The sequence below is a fragment of the Panthera leo genome, chromosome F2, assembly GCF_018350215.1.
Source record: "Panthera leo isolate Ple1 chromosome F2, P.leo_Ple1_pat1.1, whole genome shotgun sequence".
NCBI lineage: Eukaryota > Metazoa > Chordata > Mammalia > Carnivora > Felidae > Panthera > Panthera leo.
Genome location: NC_056695.1, coordinates 72491744 through 72514130, shown reverse-complemented (window position 1 = coordinate 72514130; position 22387 = coordinate 72491744). Strand labels below are relative to the sequence as shown.

The 22387-nt window shown below is 45.8% G+C and overlaps 1 protein-coding gene across 1 annotated transcript in view; it reads left to right on the top strand.

Moving 5' to 3' along the window:
• The window catches only part of ADCY8 (adenylate cyclase 8), a 220151-nt gene that overhangs the window by 98137 nt on the left and 99627 nt on the right, over positions 1-22387 (top strand). Inside the window, exons 5-7 of the mRNA XM_042923617.1 lie at positions 2067-2194; positions 14551-14709; positions 18616-18886. Of these exons, the coding sequence (XP_042779551.1) occupies positions 2067-2194; positions 14551-14709; positions 18616-18886 (558 nt within the window). The remainder of the gene's footprint in view (positions 1-2066; positions 2195-14550; positions 14710-18615; positions 18887-22387) is intronic.

The window sequence follows — 22387 nt, the reverse complement described above, 5'->3', positions numbered from 1 at the left end:
TGAACCCCGTGTTGGGCTTCATGCTGAACGTGAAGCCTACTTAAGATTCTCTCTCTCTCTCTCTCTCTCTCTCTCACTCTCTCTCTGTCTCTCTCTGTCTCTCTCTCTCTCCCTCTGTCCTGCTCAGACTCTATCTCCCTCTTTCTCTCTAAAGAATTTTTAAAAAATTATTGAAAAAACAAATGAGGGATTTATTCCATCAGTGGTTCTCAAATGCTCGTTGACAACAAATGTCAGGAAGTTAAGTGTGTGGCCATGAGATAAAATACATCCATGTTATATTTATCTGCAACGTAGTGAGTTTTTATAATAATTTTATTTAGTTCAAGAAACTTTCCTGTCTCTTAGGAATGTATTTTTACTTTTTTCGTGTTAAAAATGCCCTTTTTTTAATAAAGCCATGGGGACAGTGGATGGTGCTTGGGTTGTTATTTTGTTTGTTGATGAATTTTTCATAATTCTTTGGCAAAATATAAAATTGAACGCTAGAATAGTCCCCAGGTCCTCTTTTTCTTAAAACTGTCCCATGGATGCCACAAATCTGGAAAATGCCAAGACCCATAGAACAAGTGCTCTCTGGTTCTGTTCCACACATACCACTAGGAGTCTTAGAAGAAACAGCTGAAGGTCGTAAGCTTCCCTTCTTGATCAGACCTCACCAGAAACTGTCTTGCCAAATTAGCCGCATCAGAGCAACCAAAGACAGGAACCGCAAGCTCCTAAAAATAACACTGGGACGGCCGTGCGTGCCATCAGAGCTCTAAGGATCGCAGCTGTGCCCCACTTGGGAAGGTTGGCAAAGCCCTGGCCGTCTGATCCAGATGGAGAAGCACCAAAGCCATTTCTGAGCCTCTTTTCCCTCTCTGATATTTGGGTTTTTTACTGGGAGAGCGATTTCCTTCGTTTGTCACCCAAACACAATGGCTGAATCCGTGATCAGGTCAGGAAGCCAACGTGGTGCTGTATAGGTTGATAACCAAGGTATCCACTGGGCTGCTGGTGTCTCAATGGGCCCCTTTCTGTCTTTGCCCCTCCTTCTCTGCCCTTGGACCCCAGTCTCCAAAGGAGAGCCTTTCACCCAAAAAGCCCATAAATCTTTTCGACTTCAGATCTGGGATGCATTGTCAGAGGTCATTCAGCCCTGTCCGTGTATCTAGAGAAGACAGAAGGGAAAGTCATCTGTCCATGATGTGAGAACACTGGGTCAGAAGTCCACCTCTTCATCACAGACACAGGCCCCCTTTCTGCCGGACCCTGTAGTAAGCCTTGCATCGTATCACCCATCCTCACCGTCACACGGTGAAGTCCCATTCGTTTACCATTTTATAGATGAGGCAACTTGTCAATCTACCAAACAACTGTGTCACCCTCACCACCTGTGAAATAAAAGCATTGTACCTACTTCACAAGGTTGTTGTAAGGGTTATGTCTGTTTAGTCTATGCTGCATCATAGGGGTTGTTATTCATCGTCTTTGTGTCAGGGCCAACGCTTGACCTACCATGATGCCCTATAGACATTTTTTCCAGTGAGCGAGGCTGTGAATAGGTACATGAATAAAAGGATATGTAGGACATAATCAGCCCTTCTTCTTAAGGTGCTAGAGTTGAAAGAACAGGCATCGCTGAATGATTTATACTTTTAAGTGCTTATTATTGAGCTAAAGATTGCTGAAACGTGTTCATTCAGAGACTCGTCCTGCACGAAAACATCGAGATGCAGGATTCACAGAGGAACACTGACCGTGCCCATTCTTTGCCAGGCCTGCCCGTATGATGAGTGTTCATCAGAAGGCTAGCATGTGACAGAGCCGGGATATAGCCCTGTATCTGTTGGACTCAAAATCCAGTGTTTTTGAATGACTCCATTCCACTGTTGAACCCCTGAAACCCTTATTTAGGGTACCTCCCCAATATTTTAGCAAGATAATAGAAGCTCATTTCAAAGGTAGGTGCTCTGCCCCCAGGGTGAAGACCGCTTGACTCCACTGCCCTCTTTCAGGAGACTTTCAGGAGCACTTGCCTGTCTGCTGACTCAGTCCTCTCCTCTCCACCCTGTTCCTTCCAGGAGCATCACTGCCTTCGCATTAAAATCCTGGGGGACTGTTACTACTGTGTTTCAGGGCTTCCAGAGCCCCGCCAGGACCACGCCCACTGCTGCGTTGAAATGGGCCTCAGCATGATCAAAACCATCAGGTAATCCGGGGTCTCCTCCGTAATTCCCAGGCCTTCAGTGGGCACAGAGACGAACCACCCCATCTACCCTTTGTGGTAGATCATGCGTGTGTTGAATGGTGATGCCCCTTGACTTACGTCATGAAACCTGCATGGCCGTTAGTTCTCCCGCACGAACCGGTGAACCTGCCAGCTTCATCATGTTCTATCTCTACCTCACTTTCAATGACTCGTGCAGCAAATTTGTATTACCAATGTCCTTGTGGGGATACATCGAGGACCGAGATGAGCGTGGTGCTTGACTTCGGGAAGGTTACTCAGTATGGTACCGTAAGTTCTGAGATGAATCCAAACCAGGGTGCGTCAAGGGGAACAGAGGAGGAGCAGCTCCTTTGGGCCAGGGTGCTGGAAAAGGCCTTCCAGAGTAGAGCCAAGCTGTTTTCGGAAAGGTGAGCAGATATCAGACCCTGGAGGAGTTTGGGGCACAGCTGGACATATGGGGAATCGGGACATGCTGCAGTGACAGCTGGTGAAGCCTAGGGAGGAGAGGGCCAGGACAGATGGACTGCAGACGGAGACCAGGCAGGGCCCACAGGGCCTTCTCAGCCATGATAAGGGTTGCACTGTAGCCTGAGACCCACAGGAAATCATTGTAGGGCCACCGCCATGGTTGGTTTCCTGGGTGCTTTTGGCTTTGGTCAGTGTATCTGGTAAATAGAAGCTTAATCAAGAAGGCAGGAGGGATTGAGGTCAAGGATTTTGGAATTAGACTGTGGCTCTGGGACAGATGCTCTGTGTTGCCAGAGCTCCCCTTGAGCTTCTAAATGTGGTTGCAGAGCCTCCAAGCATTACAGCCTTTCCCAACCACAGCAGAGACAGTAAGGAAGGTACGTGGGCTGAAGTCTTCTCTGTGGCTCATGCCTTCATCTTACAAGGGAAGGAGAATCCTGCCATTAACAGGCCAGAATATTCTTTCGTGAACTCACGCCTCGGTTGTGTGGTCTAGCAGCCATGTTTGCGACCATTGGCCTTGTCCATCTGGATTCAAGAACAGCAGGAGAACAACTCCTGAACCCCACACATATTCTCCTCTGAAGGCTCAGCCCAACTGCTGGCTCCCGGGACCAAACCCAGAGTGGGCAGGAGGGATCTATGCAGTTGGAGCCTCCCTTTCTAGAGCCTGACCATGCCCAACACGGTGTGCCTGGGCTCCTTCGACCTGCTGATAGATCCCTGACTTCATTCAGGTTTAGGGAAGAGGTCTCTTGACATCAGGAAATGCTGTGTGGCCCTCTAATTAAGAAGAGGACAGAAGCTCTTTCTCTAAATGTGATTTTCCTTCATTGATGTGACACTGGTCATTTCAAGACTTGGCCATAGATCACATTCCCGGTGGGCAGATATGCTGGCTGACCCCTAGGCTCCCACCTCTGGGACCAACCCATGACCAGGGCCAGTCAAGGTGACGTGGTGCTTTGCTATGGGGTGTATGATGCAAATCCAACCATCACCATCCCTAAGTCCAAGTAGACAGGTGGAGAGTGACAGGACACGCCCCCTCTTTGACAGCAATTCAGAAGTTGTCTCCTCCACGGCCTGTGGAGAGAGGAGCCCAAAAGTTCCAACCCAAAGTTCCCTCTTGGTCGATGGAAAAGGCTGCAGGTGCTTCTTGGCTATTAATTTGGACACTGGCGAGTCTTGCCCTGAAAACTAGGGTGAATTGTAATATTCTAGCTGGCTTCAAGGAAGGCCCCAGGACACCCCGAAGGCTCTATGTTTTGTGTGCATTCTACAACTTGTTAGGTGTGTGAAGTTTGTTCTACCGGCCAATCCGTAGGTCAGCCAACAAAGAATCTGTGGAGCTCTGCCACGTGTCGGGTGCCACCATACTAATCCCTAGAAGTACAGTGATCAACGTGTCGTGGGTGTCTTTCTCTCACCCGTGGGTGTCATCACCCTGGGTGATAACGTGGATTTTGCTGTCTGTGAAATGAGGAGATTGGGCCAGACCAGCTCTGAAGTCTCTGCCAGTTCTGAAAAGCTGTGATTTTTGATCACCCACGTCACAAAAAGGCTTCCTTTTTTTAAGTTAAAAATTTAATTTAATTTAATTAGACTTAATTTAATTTAATTTTTCATTTAAGTCCAAGTTAGTTAACAGAACGTAACATATGTTAACGTAGTTCACATCGCTGTGTCGTTGACACAGTGCCATAATGATTGCAAGAGAACTCGGTGAGTCATCACTTACATCCAACACCCAGTGCTCATCCCAGCAAGTGCCACAGACTTTCCTTTTAATTTAATTTAATTTTTTATGGTGAAATCGTGGACAAAAAAAAAATTGCATGGGTCTAAAGTGCAGAGCGTGCTGCTTTAATGTACGTGTACGTTGTGGAATAATTACAAAGGCAAGTTAGTTAGTGAGCATCCATTGCCTCACTTAGTGGTCTTTTTCTCGTGTTTTTGGTGAGCCCACTTGAGTTCTACCCTTCTGGCAAATTTCAGGTATACGCTACAGCATCATTCACTGTCATCACCGTGCTGTACGTTAAGTCCTCAGAGCTTACTCCTCTTATAACTACAAGTCTGTCCCCTTGACCAATATCACCCCATTTCCCCCACCTGCCCCCAGCCCTGGCAACCACCTTTCTACTCTGTTTCTATAAATGTGGCTTTTTTGTTTTAGATTTCACATACACAGTATTTGTCTTTCTTTGTCTGGCTTATTTCACGTTGCGTAATGCCCTCCAGACTCATCCTTGTTGGTACAAATGGTAGGGTTTCCTTCTCTTTTTAAGGCTGAGTAATATTCCATTACGTATACGTAGATGTACATGTGCATGTATATACATACCACATCTTCTCTATCTATTCATCCATAGACTTTCCATGGGAGTTTGTATCTTGAGCGTAAACAGCAGAAATGCTGCAGAGAGGGTTTTGCAGAAGAGATGAACAGCGATCATCAAAATGCTTAACATACTTACAACATGGTCATTTATCTCTCTGGAAAAGACTTCATTCCTCCTGACCATTTTGTCCAGTGTAAGGTCTCCTTTCTGGAGTTCCGGACTAGGTCAGTGAGAGGTCAGGTTTGGATGCGTTGAAATGACTCGAGGGCTTTCTCTCATCAGTTTATTAAGGCTACTTTTACTCTTTAAGAATAAGACAGTTCAGTAGGATTTTTTAAACTGCATAACTCAGAGTCTATTAATATTCAAACACTCCTTGATTACAAGAGAGGTGACTGGAGGTCCAAAATTAATTCTTCCAGTTAGCAAGAAAACATGATGCGGGGGAATAAATAAGAACACTGGAATTAGGCAACTTTAGTTGCAGTAGGTTCAGACTTCTAGAGCTTCCACTCTTGCTGTCTGCTGTTGCCAGACTGAGGAACGACGGGCAGGCAGTATTTCTGAATGTGTGTAGAAGAGAATCTCATTTCCATAACTGTATCAAAAAGTTCACAATCTTAGCCATCATTTACACAAGATGCAACTTTTTCTTCAGACCCAAAGGCACTTGTTCCAACTGGAGAACTTACTAGAAGTCATAAGGTCTGGAAGCATTCATAACATCATACTACGCGTGTTGTTGTGTAATGAAAATAAGCCATTTATTGAATGGTGTTCGCAGACTTGATGACTGCCCCCTATATTTGTCGTCAGAGATCGATCCCTCTTCGAGGTATTGTCCCCACCTTGTCAAGGTCTCTCCTTGTGCCTTTTTTGGCATTTCCTCAAAGAGTTGGGGTCCCACCGTGGTCCCCAGAGTGCGCAGTGAGGGGCCGGTGCTCTGATGGCCAGATGGCATCTGGATCCTGGGTCTGTAGATCCCAAGAGCTCCAGTAGTTCCTTTGTTGGTTGAGATTTACAACCTTTGCACAAATGGCAAACCAGCTCTCAAAAGGACCCTGAACCTTATTCACAGATGAGTCTGAATACGGGATGGAGGTCGTCCTGCGATCCCAGACTGCTGAGGACAGGTGCCCAAACCAGGAGAGGACACGGTCAGCTGCTGCTGGTTAGAACACTAGGCAGGATTCCCAAGTGAGCGAGGGTCGAGGCAGTCAGAAGAACGAGTGTGACCAAAGTCATTTCCCCTGCCTTTTGTCTTTTCCAGAGGTATCTCCACTCTAGTCTTTTTGATGGGAAAATAGAGGTGTTTTCCTGGAAAGAAAGTTGTCAACAATATGCCTTCCTAGCTGTTAAGAATGGCAGAAGCCCTGTGTGTGCGTGAATGTGTGCACGTGTATATGTATAGAAGTGCAGTGTTTACGTATACGTGTGTGTCTGGCATGTGTGTGTGCACACGTGTAGTGTGTGGGTGTGTGCATGCATGTGCGTGCACATACGTGCCTGTACACGTGTGCAGGCGTGTGTTTGTGCACATGTGTGAATTTGTGCAAGTGTGTGTGCGTGTCTTCAGCATTTGAAGCAGGCCCTTGATGATCACTAGTTAGTGCACAGATAGTTGGTGACCTTGCGAGACAACAAGGGAAGAGCGATACGATTCGAGCCGGCGAGCCCGAGCGTCTCCGCAAGAGACAATACGTGATGTAAACATTTAAATTAAACCAGACGTGGATCAGAATAGTGAACTTATTTATCAGTTGACAGTGCTCCAGGGATTTGGGACGGGATTCCACTTTACTGAAGATAAGAGTCTGTTGCTGGGTCATGCCGACCATGGCGGTGTTCCCTGAATGAATGGTGACTTACGGGCAACGGGTCGAGCGTATGTATGGAATGAGCCCTTGGCCTGCAGTCAGCAGACCTCATCTGGTTTCTGCTCCTTCCTGTTATTGGGTGTGTGACCGTGGACAAGTGTGACTTGACTTCTCAGAGCCTGCAGGGACTCTGCTGCAAAACGAGGATCGTAAGATCCAACCTCAGAGTATTCTTTCGAAAACTCAAATGGATTTTGAAAACTCAAATAACAGGCACATTATGACCGTCCACATATTTTTTAATAGAACCTTGCAGTTAAGGCGGAGTTTGGACACCGGAAAATTTGGCTCAGTTAAGTTATAGAAACCTATTCCTTTCTTACATTTTCTATTCTGTTCTTGGAAAATAATGATAATAGGGTTTATTGACCACCTACGATGCTACTTGCCAAGCACAGAGATAAGTGTTTTACGTGCATGATCTCATTAAGTCCTCACAACGATCCTAAGAGGTAGGCAGGGGTCGTAGGCAAAATACTGAACCACTCGTGTGACCACAGTACGGAATAGTCCAGGGCAGCCAATCAGAATGGATGGCAGCCATTACCAACCAGTATAGTTCTACAGGTACATCCTGACTCGCTGAAACTCTGAAAGTTGGCCTCTGCTTTTACCAGAGAGGAAACTAGAGCTTACAGTGTTTGTGTAATTGCACAAAATCACACAACCATTCAGTGGCAGAACAAGGAACACCCATCTGGAACCTTCTGACTCCGAAGCCATTGGCCTTCACCGTCTTAATGCCCCGCCTCTCACCTCCAGGCTTCTGCAATGGCTTCTGATGTCTGAAACCTCCCATTAATAGCCGAAGGTTCAACACACAGGTCAAGAGACTGTCCATACATCCCTGATAAATTAGCAGAACCGATACCGAGAGGGAGGGGACGTCAGTTAACATCTGAGAATAACAAGATCGTAAGCCTTAATCAAGCCTCATCGTAAATCCATTCCATCAAGAATGCTTGATTTTAGAAACCCGGTATTAGCTAGATGAATGGCAAAAAAAAAAAGTGATTGAGTGTAACTTTATGTCTCATGAAGCACTTAATACCATTTCATGCATGTCTGTTCATAAAATTAAATTCATTAAAATAGGCTTAGATAATAGTTCCATTAAATATATTGCAAAGTGGCTCCAGGGGGCTCCCCTTCACACGCCCCGGGTCTATTTTGGGGGAGGCTTTAGAGCTGAGAAGACGCAGGGGTAAGGTGGGCTGCTACAGGCAGTATCCTTGTTCATGATCTGAAAAGGTTTCCTGGATGAATCTTCATGAAGTCTGCGGAGTCTGGTCTTCTCAGCGCCTTTGCTAAAAAGTCATAGAATGACACCAGCATGGCGAGCAGGAACTGGCTGGTCCCCAACAGTTACTTGGAGCAAAGATCTTAATCCCTGTGGTGGAGTTGCCCTGCCAAGCCACACAGCAGGACAAGGAGTGAGAAACAGGAGTTTTTGCCGCCCTTCCTGGAGGCAGAAATGCCCAGGCCCCCTCCTGGTGTCTCCTGCTCAGTCTCTCTCTGTTTCTTGTATTTCTTTTGAGCTCTTTTTCTCCACTCTCCCATCATTGCCCCTTCCTTCCCTCCTTATTTCTTTCTTTCCTTCCTTTCTTCCTTCCTTCCTTCCTTCCTTCCTTCTCTCCCACCCTCACTCCCTCTTTCCTTCCTTCCTTCCTTCCCTTTTTTCCCTTCTTTCCTCCCTCCTTCTTTCCTTCTCCCTCCCTCCTTCCTTTCTTCCTTCCCTTCTTCCTTTCTTCCTTCCTAACTTCCTTCCTTCCCTTCCTCCCTCCCTCCTTCCTTTCTTCTCACCCTCCCTCCTTCCCTCCTTCCCACCTTCCTTCCATCCTTCTTTCCTTCCCTTCCTTCCTTCCATCCTTCCCTCCTTCCCACCTTTCTTCCTTCCTTTCTTCCTTCTTTTCCTCCTTCCTTCCTTCCATCCTTCCTTCCTTCCCACCTTTCTTCCTTCTTTCTTCTTTCTTTCCTTCCTCCCTCCTTCTTTCCTTCTCCTCCCCTCCTTCCTTTCTTCCTTCCCTTCTTCCTTCCTAACTTCCTTCCTTCCTTCCTTCCTTCCTTCCTTCCTTCCTTCCCTTCCTCCCTCCCTCCTTCTTTCCTTCCATCCTTTCTTCCATCCTTCCCTCCTTCCCACCTTTCTTCCTTCTTTCTTTCCTTCCTTCCTTCCTTCTTTCCTTCCTTCCTTCCCTCCTTCCCTCCCTCCTTCCTTTCTTCTCACCCTCCCTCCTTCCCTCCTTCCCACCTTCCTTCCATCCTTCTTTCCTTCCCTTCTTCCCTCCCTTCCTTCCCTCCTTCCCACCTTTCTTCCTTCCTTTCTTCCTTCTTTTCCTCCTTCCTGCCTTCTTTCCTTCCCCTCCTCTACCAATCACTGTCTCTTTTTCTGTCCCCCTAATGCCCCCTGTCTCTTTGTTCTGAAATACCATTATCTACAACAGCCATAAAGCCCCCTCTCCTCTTAAAGATGTAGCAGTCAGAGTGTTCTTCAGTCCATGGACAGGATTTTTTTTTGAAAAATTACTTACAATGGTGGAGATTGAATATATCTAGTAATAATAGTTGATAAAGCTGTGATTAGTGGAAGTTTCAGCATGTGCCAGGCACTATACTAAAGTTCCTAACTCCCCTCACCTAAACCCTGTGAGGGAACTATTGTTACTTTCCCCACTTTCCAGAGGAAGGACCTGAAGCTCTGATAGGGTAAGTAACTTCTGATCAATGGCACACGGCTTGTAAGTGGCAGATAAAAGATGCTGAGCCATGTCCAATGGACTCTGTATATGCAAAGGCAAATAAATAGTTGGATAACTTTTGGCATACTACAAAATAGAAAAATGGGTAACCATGAAGCACCATGGTTTACATTAATATTCAGTGGTATAAGAAAATGCTTGTGAGTGTAAAGTTTGCTTATTTATTTTGAGAGAGAGAGAGAGAGAGAGAGTGCAAGCATGAGCGGGGGAGGGGCATACACACAGAGAGAGAGATAATCCCAAGCAGACTCCACACTGTCAAGAGCCTGACTCAGGGCTTAAACTCACCACCCGTGAGATCATGACCTGAGCTGAAACTCAGAGTTGGACGCTTAACCAACTGAGCCACGCAGGAACCCCAACCTGTGTTAATTCTTTTGTAATTACAAGTCGGTATTACTAACAAAAATCGGTATCAGCCGTTCTTTTGGGGTGTTCGAATACACCAGGTTAAGTGCTTTATGTACGTGATTTTACCAAGCATCCTAGCGGTTCCACAAAGGACCCCTTCTCTTTCCCATTGCACCTGAGAAGGCAGCAGGTGGGGCCTAAGGCACCCAGCCTGAGACCCACAGCCAGCGAGCGGGGAAACCCAGCTTCACATCTGGGCCTGCTTTAATGCGGAGTCTGCCTCTCGGTGGCGTTGAAGTGATTTGCGTTGAGGAGCCCACACCACTTCCACTGCCAGAGGGGAAGGGGGAATATACGTTCGCTGTAGTTCCCGCAGGCAGCAAGGGGGTAGAGCCAGCATTCGAACTCCGATCTCTGCCCCCAAAGCCAAGGACTTGGGCGTCCTTCCTCCCACGGTGCCAACTGCTCCCGTGTGGAAGTTGGTCTTTTTGTTCATCCATTTACTTAACAGTGGAGAGAGTCTGATTCGCATCAGTGATGGCTACCAGATGATACTTCCCGTCATTCCTCCAGCACCTTCTACAGATTGATTAACTGGCTTCAGAAAGAACCATTTGAAGCCCTGGAATCAAAAGAAAAAGTCTTGTTTTTTTCATGCTCTGCCACTTACCGAGCCCTCTCCTCTTTAACGACACCCTTAAAAGAAATGACGTTTTCAAACTTTTGCGGGTCTATTGTTGTGTTATCGGTCCCCAGCTTGACATACAGCTGCAAAAACGAATAATAATTATTATCGCTTTGAGTTTTTATTTTATTTATTTATCTTGAGGGTGGGGAGGGGCAGAGAAAGAGGAGAGAATCCCAAGCAGGCTCCGTGCTGTCCGCGCAGAGCCAAAAACTAATAATAATTATTCAGTGCATTCTTTACCTAAAAGAAACGTTAGACAGAAGCTTAACGTGAGAAGCAGAGATGCTTTATTTGAAGGGGGGAGTTGGGGGGGGGGTGCCGCCTCCCCAGCTGGCAGGTCCAAAGCCATCCCTGTGGTTCCCAGGGCTCTCAGAAGCATCCGAGGACCACGTGGGGCTAGAGAGCAAGAAAAGTCTCTGAGCTGTGGCCTTTAATTCAGGAAGTACTTTGGAGCATGGACCGACCCTATGCGCTCAGCGCTGTGCTAAGGTCTGGGCCACGTGGAAATACAAGATCATACCCTCGCCCTCCAGAAACTCAGAGTTGGTGGGGAGGAAGGAGAAGGTGCGGGTGTTTAGGACGCAAGTGATCTGCAGTCATTTTCTCTTGATCTGCGGCTGGTGCGACACAGCAAAATATCCCTGGGGCTCCGCCGTGGAGGAAGTGGGCGAGACTCGGAACTCAGAGCAGATTCCGTTCGTTTTAGCCTCGGCAATGCTCACGGCGTGGGGGTGTCCGCATCCGTGTCTGTACGCGACACACATACAGGCGTGTGCCATGTCCGTCCCCTCCAGCACTGATCCTGAAACACGGTTGAGGTGCTGTGCAACTGCCGGGTAGCCTTTCCAAGGGGGATGATCGATGCCTGTAAATTATTCATTACTTTCACACCGTTTCATGGCTGTCTTTCGTTTGAGACAAGTCCCAGACGGAACAAAAAGAAAGGGAAGAAAAAAAAAAAAAACGCAATAAGGAAATTTGGTCCTGTTAGGATTTTTGCCTGGTGAAAGAAAATAAAAGACCTAAATGCCTTTTCATTAAGACGTTCGCATACAGTCCCTGTGTCATGTTAATTACCTAATGGCATTAGCACAGTGTGCTGTTCCCCAGTCCCTCACAATTAGTTGGCGAAGCATTTTAACATCCTTTACCTCCTTTGGGGCTCACAAAGCCTCCGTTAGTAAAACAATCTGCTAGAGCTTTATTTTGTAACCATTGAAACTCAGGGTCAGACTGAGCTGTTTACCCAGGATCAGGTGCCATATACAGCACCTGTGTTGCAAAGAGGCCGAGGTTTGAAGACACCACTTTGGTCCAAGAATCCTGCTGACCGGCTCTGTGACCACAAGAAAATCCTTCTACTTTCCTGGGCTGCAGTCCCTTCATATGTGATAAGCGACCAACTCGTCCTACATCTGTGCCACACACTTTCTCAACTCTGCATGCATTTATGCACTTAATCCTGACAGTGATCTTATGATCCCCATTTTATAGAAGGAAGTTAAGTAATTTGCCTAAGGTCATGCAGAGCCCATATTAACGCCTACAACCATAGGGGTTAATGAGAAGAAGGTACGTTGGAATAATGATTGTGCCAGTCAGCATAGCCCTGGTTATGCTGAAGTAACAAACATCCCACCAAATCTCAGGGTCTTAAAACAGCAAATAGTTTTCACTCACATTTCTTGTCCCCCTGGGAGGGTTGGGAGAGTGGAAGGTTACCACTGTGCATCATCCTCACTCAAGAGCCCTGGTTTAGGGGCACCTGGGGGGCTCAGTTGGTTAAGCATCTGGTTCTTGATTTGGGCTCAGGTCATGATCTCCAGGTTTGTGAGTTTGAGCCCACATTGGGCTCTGTGCTGACAGCATGGAGCCTTCTTTAGATATTCTGTCTCTCGCTCGCTCTCTCTGCCCCTCCCCCTCTCTCGCTCTGTCTCTCGAAGTAAATAAGCATTTTAAAAATGTTTAAAAAAAGAACCCTGGTTGGGGCACCTGGGTGGCTCAGTCAGTTGAGCGTCCGATTTCGACTCAGGTCATGATCTCGCACCCGTGGGTTCGAGCCCCGCATCAGGCTCTGTGTGGACAGTTCAAAGCCTGGAGCCTGCTTCGGATTCTGTGCCTCCCTCTCTCTCTGCCCCTCCCCTGCTCACACTCTGTCTCTCTCTCTCTGTCTCTCAAAAAAGAAAATAAAACGTTTAAAAAAATTTAAAAAAAAAGAACTCTGGTTTAGAAGGCTGCCCCAATGTCCTTGACTGATAATTGACACAGAAGGAGGGGGGAATAAAAAAAGACAAGGAGTGTGATTGTTCAGGCTCTTAAAGCCTCTTCCTGGAAGTGAAGGAAGTGAATCGTGCTCCTTCACTTCTGTTCACATTTAGTTGGCCGAAAGCAACGTGAAATGTACAGGTAAGTGCAATCCTCCCACTTGCTTGGATCCTGTGGTACTAAACACAGCTGGCAGACAGCACCGGGGACCTCTCCCAGGGACCTGCCTTACAAAAACTCACGGGAAAAGGCATCAGAGCTCAAATGCTCCTCTCAAGTGCTGGATGCTGTTTCTCCTCTTGCCTCCTTCCGGTTTTTCACATGGCCTCTGCTAGTAGCATCATCAGTGGATACTATATAGTGTTAACTTCAAAGTTAAAGTTAAATCCAGAAACCCGATTCTTCACCAGGGATGAGGACTGTTTCTTTAGCCACAGACAGTCTTCCATGGCTGCCTTCCTAGAATCTGATTTATTTCAATATTTCTATATTTTCAACCCATTGCAATTTTACCTTCCTATTTAAATAACTTTGTACGATCTTACAGTTTGTTAGGAAGAGCGAACACGAACACTCAGTTTTGTACATGGAATCGTTCATTCGTTTATTCTTTCAGAAAAGGGGGGCAGGGGAGTCACGTTTTTAAGCCCAACTGTTTACAAGGCATGAATCTCCAGGCGTAGTTCAAGGGTCAGCTGTATTGTATTCTACCATTTGAATTTCTTTCTACATAAACAACGTCATTTAACGCATAAACTAAAATTGTTTGAACTGCTCTGTACGTTAAGAAGGGATGTGGGTGCCTGTGGAAACCTTCCAACAGTAGCAGTCCTTTCTTTTCTCAAGAAGGTTCGTCCATGCCTGCCGTCAGAGGACCCTCTGGCGTGGACCCTGTGAGATCACTGAGAGCAACCTATATATCAAATTTTGGTGAAGATTTTTAATGAGCTGTAAATGGGGTCCTAACATTTTCTTCCTGCATGCCATTGGACGAACCCACTCAGCCCTGGGATGGGAGCGCTCTGTTCGGAGACGGCTCTGGGGATAGGAGGGCAGGAAAGAGTTTTCATCAAGGGAGTGACAGAATGACAAGGTCGCATTTGCGTTTGTGATAGCCGTGTAGAGCACAGGCTGGAGGAAGGTCAGGCTGGAGCAGGGACTCTGAACCAAAGCACCGAAGTATGCTGAAGTAGGATGCTAGCGGGAGGAACAGAAAGAAGGAAACTGAGTGGAAATGAAAATACTTGGGTTGGAAAAGGAGTGTACCAGAGAGAGCAGAATCTATGGTGGATCCCAGGTTATCAACGATGTTGATGCCATTCTCTGAGGCAGGTTGTATAGAACGAGCAGGCTTAGGGAGGAGGGTGATAAGGACCCTTAAAATTTCAGATAGAAGACTACGGGAGTTTGGGGGAGGAAGAGAATCCTTCCAGCTACCAGGAAATCTAACAAGGCTTCACGGAAGAGGTTGCATATGAATGGGCAGGAGTTGAACTTACGGAGTTGGAAAGGTTGGGGCTGCCGCCGAGGCCAAGAGTGTCTGCTCTGGCCTTATGCGCGTCCTTTCGTGCACCTATGTCAACAGGTATGTGAGATCAAGGACGAAGCATGATGTTGACATGCGGATCGGAATCCACTCGGGCTCGGTGCTGTGTGGCGTGTTGGGTCTGAGGAAGTGGCAGTTTGATGTCTGGTCTTGGGACGTGGACATCGCGAACAAACTTGAGTCTGGAGGAATCCCTGGGTAAGTCAAAAGCAAAGCCCTTTTCTTGTTTAACCCTTATCGTTTGCTCCCTTTGTGATCGTTTTCCCTGTGCAGAATTTAGAGGTCTCCATCTAAGAAACCGTCGTTTGGGCGGAGACAGAACGTTAAAACTTCACACAAACGTTGGTTTTCAGACTTGAGTTCACACTGAAATCAGCAGAGAAGCGTTTTAAAAACGGTGGTGTCCAGACCCCATGTCAGTTCATAGAAAGCAAAATGTGTGCAGAATCTGTAACTTCTTAAAGCACTTCTCCTGGGCAGCCAGGGATGAGACCTCCTGACCTTCTTTCTATACGACCTTACCCTCCCTTGAAAACTCAGCTCTCCAAATGTGAGCAAGACCAATGGGTATGGAATCCTCAAAGGTACTAGTGGCCTGGAAGGGGTCAATGAACCCTGGAAAGTAGTAGTGAGATTCTGCTTACACACACGGGGCCTGATGAGATTTTAGATATATGTAAGCCAGTAAGGTGTACTGACTTTTTGCACACTCTTTCTTTCCAAGAGATGATGTGTAATAGGTAGATAGATGATTGATAGATAGATAGATAGATAGATAGATGATAGATAGACCAATAGACAGCCAGAAAGCTAAGATAGAACGCCTATGCATATTCCTTTCCCCACCCCTCACCCCCAGCCCTACATTTGGAGCCACAGAATTCTCTGGTGTCTGTCATCATTCCTTGCTAATTATATTTAATATCAGGTAACATCGTATCATGGGAAATAAACTGTGGGCGTGGTATCAGAGAAAGCAGGATTTCTACTCTGCCCCGTACTAAGCTCTGTTAATCTGAACAAGTCGTGGAAAGCAGGCACGGCACCTAGAACTTTCATTGCTGTGTCTGTATGCTCTCAAGCCAACACGTACCTTCTCTGAGTCTCACTTTCCTCACTATGAAAGAAGAGATGGTAATCCTGATATGGTACCTGTGATTTGATGCTCCGTATCCACGAAGCTGCGTTTTCTCATCTACCAAATGGGCAAAACCCACCATTGTGTCTGGGCCAGTTTGCACCATCCACAAAAGGAGGGGAAGAAATGCCTGTCCCCTAGAGCTGTTGGAAGAATGGAGATTGTAGGAGACGATCCATGCAACTAAGCATATAGTAATACCTTTGGCTACAAAATAGCAGTTATGCAAACTAAGTGCTACCCAATTGTTACATCTTATTTACGATCATGACTGTTTGTATTATTACATCCTAGCATTTGAAATTACTAGAAAATGTTGGCCCGCCATTCAATATATGAGAATACTGTCTGAGAACTGATTCATTCCCTTAGAGGGAAATGTCATTACGCACGCTGTCATCTGCAAATGCCTTACCCACAGCCTCGGGGCGGTAGAAAGGATGAAAATGAACATCTGAAGCCCAGTTTCTATCAAAACATTTAAGCATATATTGATTACAACTTCAGCAGAGGAATCAGTAATAAAAACGAGGATGCCTTCCACTATGGGAAACATAATATTGATTCAGTACATGCAAATATTAGTTCCCCTGAGTACTGGCAGCAGAATAATGAAATGTAGAATCCAGAGAAAATATCAAATGAAGTTGGTATTTAACTTAATTATTTTAAGAGAAAATCAACCCTCGGACCTAACGAAACCCTTCCAGGAGTTTCCTTTTGCCAGGGAGAAGAAGATGGCTTTCTAGCACCCAGTTCTGAGCCTGATCTGAGAAAGGAGACTGGAACATCCATTTGATAAAAGGTCAAGTGACCTCTCTGTTTTCCTCGGTTAGCATGACTGAGTTCCCAAGCGTTCACAAAATCCATCACGAGAATAATTTGCATTTACTCAACACATTTCTCGAGAGTTCAAAACGTGTTTTGCACACTTTTATTTTTAGTATGCCTTGCCTTTGAGATCGAGGACTATGCACAACGACACTTATTTGGAAAATACGGAGAATGGATCTTAAATGGTCAGAAATGCTGTTTCTTTACATGTCCTTTGCAGTGAGTTATTCCCTGTAAGCAGGGGTTCAGCAGGATGGGTGAAAAGTACAGTGTATTTGAGTACAGTGTATTTGGAAACGCCTCTTTCAAAAAATTTTATTGTTTCCTTGGCTATATATTTTTTTTTAGGATTACAGAAGCCAAGCAAAATATCAAGCATCCACCTTATTCATTCATACACACGTTCATTCATTCATTCAGAGGAGCACTAAAATCAACCTAAGGAAATGACTTCTGAGCTGAATCAGGGAGTAGAAAATTATCATGTCGAAAACATGGAGTGAGCATTCTTGGCAGAGAGAGTGCCTTGTTCTGAGTTTAGTAGTCATGAAATAGCACCTTGAATTTGAAGAAATGCTGGTTACCTGATTAGCTGGAGAAAGCATAGGGTAGAGTAGGGGAGCAGTGTCAGAAAATGAGCTCTGAAGTGACAGAAACCAGAGAATAGAGGCTTAGAAGCCTGTTCAGGACCTGAGTCGTGTCCTATAAGCCTTGAGGATACAAGGAATAAACGACAGTGACATGATCACAGCGGCATTTTTGAGAATAATGTAGTAGGTTAGCACTTGCTTTTAGGGTATGTGCAGTATATCCATCATGTACTGTCTTGACTCCTTTACACAAATCGACTCCTGTAATACAGTGACCCTAAGAGGTGGGTACTGTTATTTTCCCATGTTTATGGGTGAGAAAACACATTTACAGAAAGTGTAAGTAGTTTGCCCAAGATCTCTCAGCTAGCAAGTGGTTTCAATCCAGGCAGTCTGCCCAAACAGTCGGTGCTAATCATCACCACACTAATCTACCCAGACCGTGATACGTCACAGTAAGTAGTCTGCCTGAGTTAGACAGTTAGGAGGACAGAAATGCTCTTCACCAAAGGATTTACCTTGCAAAGTTCCCACAACTGAAGTCTGATCCTTAAGCCGTCTATTGTTTTGCTAAACGAAACAAAAAATGAAACTTGGATCATGAGCTGGGATGGCCAGTAATGATGTTCAGATGAGCCACTTACCTTGTGAGTGAGCCTAGCCAGCTGCCTGCCTGCATTCCCCAGCTCTGTTCCCTGCTCCTTGACATATACGCTTTCTAGAGAAAAGTACATCATCGAGTGCTTTTCCTAAAGGACCCTGCAGGCAGCCCCGTGAACTTGTAAGACCTGCTTTTGTTCTTAAGAACCTTGTAGTCAAGTTGAAGAATCCAGGCATAAATATATGAAAGTCAAAATGGTAGGAAAAGGGGCGCCTGGGTGTCTTAGTCGGTTGAGCGTCTGACTTCGGCTCAGGTCATGATCTCACTGGACATGAGTTTGAGCCCCGCGTCGGGCTCTGTGCTGACGGCTCAGAGCCTGGAGCTTGCTTCCGGTTCTGTGTCTCCCTCTCTTTCTGCCCCTTCCCCGCTCTTCTCTCTCGCTCAAAAGTAAACATTCAAAAAAGTTAAAAAAAATTAAAATGATAAGAAAAGTCCCCAGACCATGAGAAAACTACTGTTGTTTCATGGTGATCTGGACAGTAATTGCTGTCGGGTTCAGAAACATATATGGAACTTGTTTGTCTAGTACAATAACAACGCTGAAAAATCACTGATTCTTGAAGGTTTCTGGGGTCAGTCTGACAGTCATAGGAAAAGCCAAAAGAAGTGCTTAAGTGTGGCTCAGCAAGGCTGTATTTTATCAGAGGCCGCAGTGTCCCTTGGAGTGAAGTCAGCGATAATGCTGCTCACTGATTTATGCTTGTACTTCTGTTTTCTTTCATTCTTTCTGCTTTTTTAGGGGAACGCATATTGTCTTTGAGAACTTGTCTTCATGGCACGCGTGTGTGGCCCTGATGTTGGCTTTGCACAAGACAAAAACCAGTGATGGCCTTTGCAGGCCCCCTCGGGAGTGTATAATGACCTATGCTTTGTGCACACAGGAGGATTCACATTTCCAAAGCCACGCTGGACTGCCTCAACGGTGACTATAATGTGGAAGAGGGTCATGGTAAAGAGAGAAACGAATTCTTGAGGAAGCATAACATAGAGACCTATTTGATTAAGCAGCCTGAGGAGAGCCTACTGACGTTGCCCGAAGACATTGTCAAGGAGTCGGTGAGCTTCTCAGACAGGAGAAACAGTGGGGCGACATTCACAGAAGGATCCTGGAGCCCCGAGCTGCCCTTTGATAACATAGTGGGGAAACAGAACGTAAGTCCTGGCTTCCTTCTTCTGGTTAGCCACGAATGCATGCTGTAGCGTACCCCCAGCCCAGAGAGAACCGATTCATCTTTTTAACCTTTTCTCTGCTGAGCGTCGTAATTGCAAACAATTAAACATCTCTCCTATGATGCAGTTAACCTATGTATGCAATTTCAGGAAATGCCAGAAATGCCAGAGGGTTCCCCACACCCTCTTTTTTTTTTTTTGACCTAGCTGAAAATAAATGTCCTGTGAAGGTGGATTATAATCTCCACCCCCTCCCAAAATTACTCGTGTTGGAAAAGATAAACCTGATGTTATTAATGTAACCACAAGAGTTGAAGATCAAGTCCGTGAGAATACCATTTCTTAGGCAGCTGGTAGGCGAGAAGTTCTGAGTTGCCCTCTGAAATTCAAAATCAGGAGGACACTGTTGATCTGGGAATATAAAAGCATCACCAAGTGATGCCCAGGGGGAGCACCAGAGCATTCAGGAGTAGCCTTCCATTTCAGAGCTGCCCACATAGTTCTGTTCCTATTTATTTATTTATTTATTTTTAAATTTTTTTTTTAACATTTATTTATTTTTGAGACAGAGAGAGACAGAGCATGAACGGGGGAGGGTCAGAGAGAGAGGGAGACACAGAATCTGAAACAGGCTCCAGGCTCTGAGCAGTCAGCACAGAGCCCAACGCGGGGCTCGAACTCACTTACCGCGAGATCGTGAACTGAGCCGAAGTCGGACGCTTAACCGACTGAGCCACCCAGGCGCCCTAGTTCTGTTCCTATTTAATGCGGATTTGTATCTTAAATGCAGGGCAGGGCTACTAAGCCCTAAGCAGGGCTACTAGTAATCAAATTATTTTCAAAATTATTCCTTCCAATACCAGAATCCCACTAAATCCAATGAGATGCTCGGACTCCAAGATGCACCAGAAAAGGGAGACTGATCGGGGGAGAGAACCAGAGAGGTTCAAAGGTGCTCTTATCCCCAGCATGCTTGTCCAGAGCATGGGCTAAATTACCTGCCCTCTTAGGAGTTTACTTTTAATCATTTAGGCCAAGCACAGGTAGCCGAATTTGTGTCAGTTCATGTGACTCCAGCAGCCCTTTTTAAAGAAACAAACAAGAGCCAGTATATTATATAAGACTTGGAAATAGTTTATCAAGCAAAAGCTGAAAGCGCTGTGCAGTCAGTCAACCCAACCAAGGTGTCACCAGCTTTATGAAGACATAAAAGGGCTGTTTCAATTCATGAACCTGAACTGTTCTCATTGACTTGCAGATAAGAAAAATCTATCTGCCTAAAGACATTTAGAACGGAAACGGTTACAATTCCAAAAGTCTTCCCTCTTTCTTCTGCACTTGAAAGATGCCTGGGGCACCCGGAGGCCAGGTTAACCTGTCTCTTTCCAGTTCTGTGTGAAGAAGCTACATACAGAACAGCGCCTGGGTCACATTCCAGTGGGGAAGGATGTAGGTCCAGCTAAGCCTGCGGGCCTTGTAAGAGTCTACATTTAGGTCTTTGCGTTTCTTCTGAGTGTTTCATTTTCCCCCCAATTCTGTGTCCACACACGTCATCACGTGATTTCAGTGCCTTCCCTTCTTTCCATCTTTGGAGCGGTACGCAAGGTACAGTTTGCTGTTCTACAAAATAACGGTCTTGTATACTTCCGCAGTGGGTGCACGGCCAGCTGACGGTGTCCTCTCTGTTCCCTTTGCCTAGTTTGAGCTTGAGCCTGAATCCCAGTTATTAAGAGAGGAGATGTGTGCCTCACCCTGGATACCTCCGTAACAGTGCATGAAATTCTCTCTTGCGTTTATTGTTTTCTGTTTTTCTTTTTGGTCTTTCCATTTGAAACGCTTTCTACTTACGCTGATTGTGGAAGTTGGGGTAATTCCTGATGGTTTTAATCTCTGTTGTACCTGACCTTGCTACTAATAATTGAGAACCAAGCAGAGAGAAGTAGAGATGCTGGGTTTTAGCTCATGATTGATTGACCCGGTAAAATTGCATAGGAATAGTTGGAATATTTTCTTTGCTGGTTCCCTAAAGGTAACTTGCTGTTGTCATGAAGTAGCTGTTACGACGTGTCATCATCAGTCAAAAATTATACTCTTGGTGTTTAACCATACCGTGTATTTCTTGCGATGCCGAATTTTGCCTGGATACAATTCATCTGTACCGTCTTCTGCATGAATAATCTCAATTCGTTTTGATGCCTCCAGACTTAGAAGCCAGTGAATGTGTGTTGATATTCATAAGTAACCGAGTGGCACTCATAACATTTTGGAAATGACTGAATCGGTTGCAACGGTCACAGGCTAGGCTCTCAGAGTTTGTGCTTAGGCTTAACTCTGGGAGTCAGGGAGCCATGCGTGTAATTCAGAGACATAATGTGCACTTGGGAGGGATCAGGAGGGGTCTGGTTGAGCCTGCTCACTGCCAAACACCCAGTCAGTGCTGCAGAAAGCCCAGACCATCTGAGTGTTTGCATAAGACAGATGAAACATACTAATGCTTCACTGGGGGGTGGAGGGGGTGTTCCAGCTAAATTGGCCAGATGTTTTGGCTTCTATTGATTCATAATGTGTGCTTAGAAATATTTTTAATGACATCAGTATGCCGAGCCGTAATCTGTGCTGTGTAGACAGCAGATGTTCAGAGAGTTACGTTCTCATGTGTTCATTCATTCAATAAAGATTAATTGAGCATCTATTATATGCCAACTACTAGTAGTGATGAAAGGGAAGGAGGGACAGAGGAAAGAAACACTTTGGAGGTAAAGTCAGCCAGGAGTTTATATGCTTCATGAAGACAGGGAACATAGATTTCACTTAACCATTGTTTTGCCCGCACTTAGAACGGTATCTGGTAGGTAGCAGGGCTTGATTACAGTTTGTTGAATGAATGAATGAGTGAAATGATAGCTACAGGTGGTAAGGGGGAGGAGCCAGTCAAACCTGACTTCCAGGTGACTAGGGAGATGGTAGAACCGCCCTCTGAAAATAAGCCAAACTGGAATGGAGGAAGACTGGGAAGGAAACACTAGGAATTCAGTTTGGGGCGTGTTGAGCTTGAGGTGCCTGGGATGGATCAGGGAGAGAGATCCAGAAGGCTATGGAACACACACTTCTGAAGCCCAGACATGAAAGAACAGTGCAAGAGATGTGAACCTGGCCGTCATCAGGACCTGCATGCAAACTGAAGCCACGAGAGTGGCAGAGATCACTGTAGGGAAATGTAAAATAAAGCAATAAGAGGGCACAGGATAGATGTTGGGGGGCACCTGATGGGAGGTGAAATCGAGTAAGAATCCCACGACAGACACAGATAGGAAGCAGTCAGAGTGATCAGGAGAGAATTAGAGGATGTGGTGTCACAGAAGCCTGCAGAACATAGCATGTTGAGAAGGAGGGGGCAATCAACAATGTCAGCCGTAACCAAGAGGCCCAGGGTGGTGAAGAAGGGAAACTACCAACGGGAATTAGATTGAAAACCATCACTGG